Source organism: Pempheris klunzingeri, chromosome 17, assembly GCF_042242105.1.
Source record: "Pempheris klunzingeri isolate RE-2024b chromosome 17, fPemKlu1.hap1, whole genome shotgun sequence".
Lineage (NCBI taxonomy): Eukaryota > Metazoa > Chordata > Actinopteri > Acropomatiformes > Pempheridae > Pempheris > Pempheris klunzingeri.
In genome coordinates, this window is record NC_092028.1 from 23,444,639 (window position 1) to 23,451,222 (window position 6,584).

The 6,584-nt window shown below is 44.5% G+C and overlaps 1 protein-coding gene across 1 annotated transcript; it reads right to left on the bottom strand.

The window, feature by feature from the left end:
• Positions 1-776: 776 nt before the first annotated feature.
• On the bottom strand, positions 777-3,143 carry elfn1a (extracellular leucine-rich repeat and fibronectin type III domain containing 1a). Its single transcript, XM_070848527.1, has one exon. It carries the CDS (start codon positions 3,126-3,128, stop codon positions 777-779), a length of 2,352 nt encoding a protein of 783 aa, XP_070704628.1. The 5' UTR covers positions 3,129-3,143.
• Between the last annotated feature and the right edge of the window lie 3,441 nt (positions 3,144-6,584).

The window sequence follows — 6,584 nt, forward strand, 5'->3', positions numbered from 1 at the left end:
GACCTTCATCGCTGCACGTCGAACGCGGCATCTTGTCTCCTTGAAGTCAATCAGGTTCCATCCAGTGAAATACTGTTATGTGATTTAAGGGGACGTTAAAACTGAATCCATCTGTATCTTGTAAATGCATGTAAAAGAGAGAAAAGAGTAAAAAGACAGGCGGTGATGGTTAAAATGACAAAAAGATCTGACAGGTTTAAAAGTGGGACGTGCCGTTCTTCAGCAACAAGTTATTGTAAATGAACAGCGCTCCAGTTGATTTAAAAACCTGATTCGTCCACTAATACTTCCATTTACACAGCAAACGTTGCAATATAGAAACCCATATCTGTACATAGTTTTGTTGAATTAAATATATGCAAGGAGGGAAGAAAACAAAGTTCTTTTTGAATGACGGGTCCAGGTAGTTCCTCAAAGAAATATTGAGGTTTCAGCAGACATATCTTCATATAATAGTTTCATATTACACAACAGCAAATCCACTGTCACAGGACTTGGCCATGCGATACCCAAAAAACCTATAATCCATTGTAACATATATATTATTCATTTTGCAATATATTTTCTCTTTAATAGATAAAAGTTTCCCGATGAATGCTTTACATAATATGACAAATTCAAAGAATCTTTACCCCATTTTCCTCACAGTCAAAAGAGAAAGTGATACATGTGAGTGAGTTGATTATAATACGGAAGTATCCATTGATTCAGTTGTCAGATGAGGTTCTTGTGTCATTTCTGCAATGTGTGGTCCATTTTAAAAACACCTAAAGAGGTTATGATTTATGTTGGGCTGATACACCTTTCCAGTAGTCTAAAATATCATGCAGGTCCTCATCCTTTGCAAACTGGACTTTCTTACGCAGCGCATGGCCCGCGGCCATGTACTCGTCATCTTTGTGCCGTTTCCGGTGCAGTTTGAAGCGCTCCCAGATGCTGTGTGAAGGTTTGCAGTAGTACTCGGGACTGGAGGAGAAGCTCAGGTTATGATACTGAGGCGACAGCTGGGAATATGCTAAGTCTCTGGAGCGGGAGTGAGTGAGAGGCTCCAACATGGAGGACTTGTGGCTGTCGGGTCCCTCGAGCTCCTCTATCTGAGCGTCGGGGTACGAGTGCCGGTGGTCGCTGTAGTGACGGATCTTGTCTGCCTCAGCCCTCAGGATGGCGGCGGCAGGCGTTACAGTGAGGATGGTCTCTCCTGTTGGGGAAGTTTTCTCTATGTACTTGGATTCAGAGCGATAAGGCCTGGGGCTTCGCATTGGCCCTCCTGTGGCAGTGCTGGGCCTCTTTGGCGAGACATCAGAGGACCGATGCCTCTGCAGAGAGTGGTGGTAGCTGTCCTTATACACTGGGGACAGAAGGCCAGATTTACTCTGAGGGTGTTCTGATATTAGCACGAGCTGGGGCTCTGCGGTGGACACTGCTCCAGATTTCCCGCCTTGAAAAGAGGTGGACTCTGACTTCAGAGCATCTATACAGTTGTTAATTATCTGATTGACTTTATCCACCTCTTTTGCAATGGTGGAAATCTCTGCCACCGAGCCCTGGCTATTCCCAGGCATCCCCATGTCGCACTCCCGGCGTTCATGGTGGTCCACGCTTCGCACCTCCATGTAATTTCCCTTCATCATTTTAGGAGTATCACTTATCTCCTGAAACTTGTACTGCTCCATTTCAGCCGCCGATGGTAAGTATGGCATGCGTGCCATGCTCTCCCCGGCCAACAGCTGCTTCTGCGACATTCGAGATATAGTCCCTCCCTCCAGTTCTTGCCCATATTTGAGCTCCATTATGTTTTTCTTCAGGCTCCCTGATTTTTTGTGCTTTTCATCCTGCTGACGCTTTCTCCGCAAGCAGTAGTAGACCACACCCAGAAAAATAACCATGCTAAAGAGGCAGCCTAAAATTGTCATTATGTAGTGCGTAGCAGTTGCATTGTTTACAATCCTGTCTTTTCCGTTCCACGGGCCAGTAGTGATTGTCAGACAAGTGTGGTTGTGTCTGAGAGAGTTGCGTATCGAAGCGACGCAGTACGTGTAGTTAGTGTGGGGTTTAAGGTTCTTTAGCTCAATGTCCTCCATTATGTCTTTCAGGTTTTGAATATCTGTGAAAAAGCTGTTGTTGTACAAAACCAGGATGTACATCTTCTTGTAGGGATGAGGAATCTGAACCGTGATGGTGGCGCCCGTATTGGACACTTGCTTCAGCTTCATCAGGGGGTTTACTTCCACGTCGTTGTAGGCTGTACTAATGGTAATGTCCTCCGGCTCGGTGCCTGAGGGACAGTCCTCCAGCCCACAAAGTGTGGAGTCCGGCGGGGGCGTCGTGGGCTCGGTGGGCACGGGAATAAACGGTGTCACGTAGTCGTCAGTACACACAGTGGTGAGCATGTGAAGCGCGTTTCGATATGTTGGGTTGTTGGGATTCTGGCTCAGTAAACTATAACCAGAGACGCCCGGAGGGGAGTCGCAGACCATCCGCTCGTTTGTCCTGTTGGGGAAAACTGAGAGCCACTTGACAAAACCAAGAAGTTCACACGAGCAGTTGAAAGGGTTGGTGTACAGCTCGCATGTGGTCAGTTTGGTCAAACTGACAAAAGTGGACCCGTCTAACTGCTGGATTCGGTTCATGGAGAGGTCAATGTTCTCAATGTTGGGGCATTCCCAAAAGGCATTGGGTGTCACAGTCTCAATCAGGTTTGCCTGGAGGTAGAGGTACTGCAGCTTTCCTAAACCCCTGAGGATCCCCTCTGTCAGGTTCCGCAACTTGTTGAAGCCCATTTGAAGGACCTGCAGGTTAAACTGAGCAGAAAAGGCCCCGTCCTCTATGTAGGAGATTTCATTCTTTGTCAGGTTCAGGTAGGTCAAGTTGGCAAAGCGACTCAGGGCAGAATAATGGATACTTTTGATTTTGTTTTCATTCAGTCGAAGGTCCACAATGGTGCTGTTGATATGCTGTGGGATGGCCTCAAAAGGTGGCTGGTTTTGGCTACAAATCGCAAGCCATACAAAGCCCTTTTCGCCCTCAATTAACCAGCAGTCTCCACTGACTCTGCCAAAATGAGTCAAATATACAATGGCTACAGACCAAAACAAGGCACTCATCACCATGCCTAAGCTGCAGGCCATTGGTGCTTCTCTGAGAGTTATGTGCAGGGGCCAAAAAAATGAGAGGAAGGTGATGCCGCTGTGGTTTCAGTGCAGCTGAGAGGATCTTTTTGGAAAATCAGCCGGCTGTTCAACTGTCCTCAGGGGCCAGGAGCAATCCTTTTATTTGTCTCCTCTTCATTGATGGATGGTATTGTCCCCATGTACCAATCAGAAAAATGTTGAGTACCTGCCCTTACGCTGAGTTTCTTTCATTGAGGTTTGCCTGCAGTGAACTTGTGGTGATGCCTAAAAGAGATTTCACCACCTCAGGCTGGCTTGTGCTTTCCTCCTTAAAGGTTACCATCATTAAACGGTCTCATCTTATTGTTTCTGCCACTGTCGTCCTTCCTGCGTCTCGCTCATGTGCACGGAGGAATAACCTGCAACACAAAGACAAGAACACATAGTTGACTTTAATTGCTTTGTATCAGGATGAAAAAACATACTTATAATGTACATGTTGGTAATGAAATCTTGCACTCAAGGCCAAGGATTCACGCTTACGGCATCCTCTCTCCTCCAACTAATTATTTTGTACACAATTTAAGAGGTGTTTGCAGTCCCCGTGGCAGACTGCAATTTAAGGAAACTGTTGGCCAATTACCACTTGACAGGTTGGGAAAAACAAGGTCCCTGTTTTCACACCATTAACCTGAGGACTGTCAGATGCAACTGAGGGAGGCCAGAGTTAAGAAGCTGCATTAAATAAACCATCCAACATCACAGGAAGTGACGCTTGGAATGGATGCAGGATCATGTAGGATCTTTTTTGTCTGGAGACATTCATGCATACATTTAAATCTTTTTGAGCTCTGATTCTGCAAGAGGAACAAGAGAAACTGTGCACGGCGTTTGACTATTGGCTCGTCCAAAATTAAATTAAGATCTGTTGCAAATGGAGACAAACTATGGCTGTGGCTCTTTCTCTCTAATCTGCAGTACAAAAAAATCCCAAAGAGATTATTTACCCTCTTTAGATGCTTCCTGTTAATCGTGTTTCAAATGAAAGCACTCTGTTTGCTTTTAAATCCTCCATCTGGTTCTCCTCTTAGTTCCATATAAGAACATGACACCAGTTAATCCTCTCAGTGATACAGTTTGCTCCAACAGGTACATTTCAGAATGCTTTGGGCTACGCTGAAAACAAATTGCTATTACTTTGTACTTGTGTTGTTGTTTTAAATGTTGGCTTTAAATGTTGCTTTAATAATCTTTAAGGTTTCAGAGGAGTCATAAAGTCAGCAAAGCGACTGTTGGATATCAGCTCCACTGCAATATCGATCCGACATCAGCCGCTTCAGCTATTGGTCATATTGGACCACGTTCTGTCCGTCTGTGGCAGTAAAACCTCTGGTTTTTCTCAGAAAAGTTCAGCCTTTAATTTGTAACAGACTGAATGTGCTATATGTCTTTCAGATACTTTAATTTGAAGCGATTATAGTCCTTCCAGTAGACAGATCTAGAGCGTGACCTCCCTTTATTACACCGCCAAATCACTTATTACAGCCGTCATTACGGCAATTAGTTGTTCGAGGGTCAAAGTGCTGCTGCTGACGAGGGAATTAAAAACATAATATGCTGTTTGCTGCAGGTATCCAGCAGCAGTTTAAAGACTGCCATCACCAATAATAATAATAATAATAATAATAATGATAATGATGTGCCTTTCTGTCGGATTGTTTTATCATTCTACAGAAATCTGATCTCTGCATATGACGGCTTCAAGATGTGCATTCGATTCAGTGGAACATTTATTATAAAACAACTTAGATCTTTTGAATTAAGACGTAAACGCTGCCCTTCCTGAGGAGCAGATTTTATTTTCTTTCCTCTATTGTTTAATATCATTTCCTCCATATTTACATATCTGGTGCAATTAACAGAAAAGATTACAGGGACACAGACTGCTAGCAAACCTCAGAAATGTAAGATTAGCATTAAATGATCTCACAATAACCACTAATTTGTTACTAATCAATATCCAGAGGTATCGATATGTGTGTTAGCCTGTTCTGCTGTTTGCGCTCACCAGTGCTGCCTAAATGGGTCGCCTTTTGGTTTGGGGGTGGGGTTGATCACTGTTAGACCAGAATAGATGTGACACTTTATGGCAGAGAGAATATTCTTCAAGCTGAACCCCTCCTGCCACCGTGGACCTAAAGACCACCCCTGCTGTCGTTTGACCTTTTTCTGTGTTTACTTCATCACATTATAGTCACACGAGTGCTGTGGTGTTCCTCCTCATGCTTCGGTTACAGATACGTCTGCACGTGCTCACTAGTGGTTGTAAACGTGGGACCAGCAGCACCACGGAGGGTCTGCAGCTCTCAACAACCTCGTCTGCTGGTACATTTCTGTGCCACAGCTTTGTTTTGCATATACTTTTTGCAGCGAGCGAACACTCCAATAACAACACCGCTGTATTCTTCACATTTCATATCCCCAAACAGCCAAACTCACACACAGACACCTACAGCTCATAATAACTGCAGGCCTCATGTAACATTTGAATTACATAAAAACTCCAACAGAATAACAATAATAGCTAATAATGATTTGACATTGTGCTACAGGGAAAAAAGGGCTGCAGCTCTGAATCGGCTCCAACGCCGCACGCTGCTCTGCACGCTGATAAACTGATGCAGATTGGTACAGATTGGAGCAATAATCTGAGGCTCTGTGTGTTTCACTCAGATCTCAGTCAGCCTAGAGGGTGAGATTATCTACGAATCTTTATCTTACAGTTTAGCCTATTTCTGCTTTTCAAATATAAAAGGTCCAACGGCTGGAGAACGTGTGTCGGGTGGGGGCGCCACACTGAGGTGGGGGGTATGTGGGTCTTAATTATGTAAATAAAGACACAACGTTCAGACCAGGCGACATTTCAGAATCAAATGTAATGGAACAAAATGGATTCTGGATTTTCTTTCACTGCTTTAATTTTCCTGTTGATCAGCTTTTGCCATTTAATGTTCTTCCTGCTGCGGTGCGATCAACTCTTCTGTCCTCTGTTGCGTCTCTTGTTTGGGGAAATATTTGCATGTAGCACCTCTGCAATCAATGATCTACTCATTTCTAAACACCCAGGACTTTAAAGCCTCATAGGTGTCTCAGTGAGTAAGTGCTTGGGCCGACAGTTACTGTAGTGTTATGATTTAACGCCGGGCCAAACACTAGGAAAGGGCCTTTGGTCAATACACGACCACTTAGGTATAAATTTCCCCTTTTCCCTCTGTTAGTCGCCGCTATGTTTTCCCAGTGTTTACCAGCGACATCAGAGATGTTGTTTGCTGAGCTGGGGCACGTTGTCAGAATTTTTGAGCAAAGGCAGGCGGCAAAAATACAAAGGCAGCCTGCCTTTGAGTTAGACGGGCAGGAAAAACCATAATTTCCTGGAGATGGGGAAGCTGCCAGTTCGCCCATTCCCACTCTGGA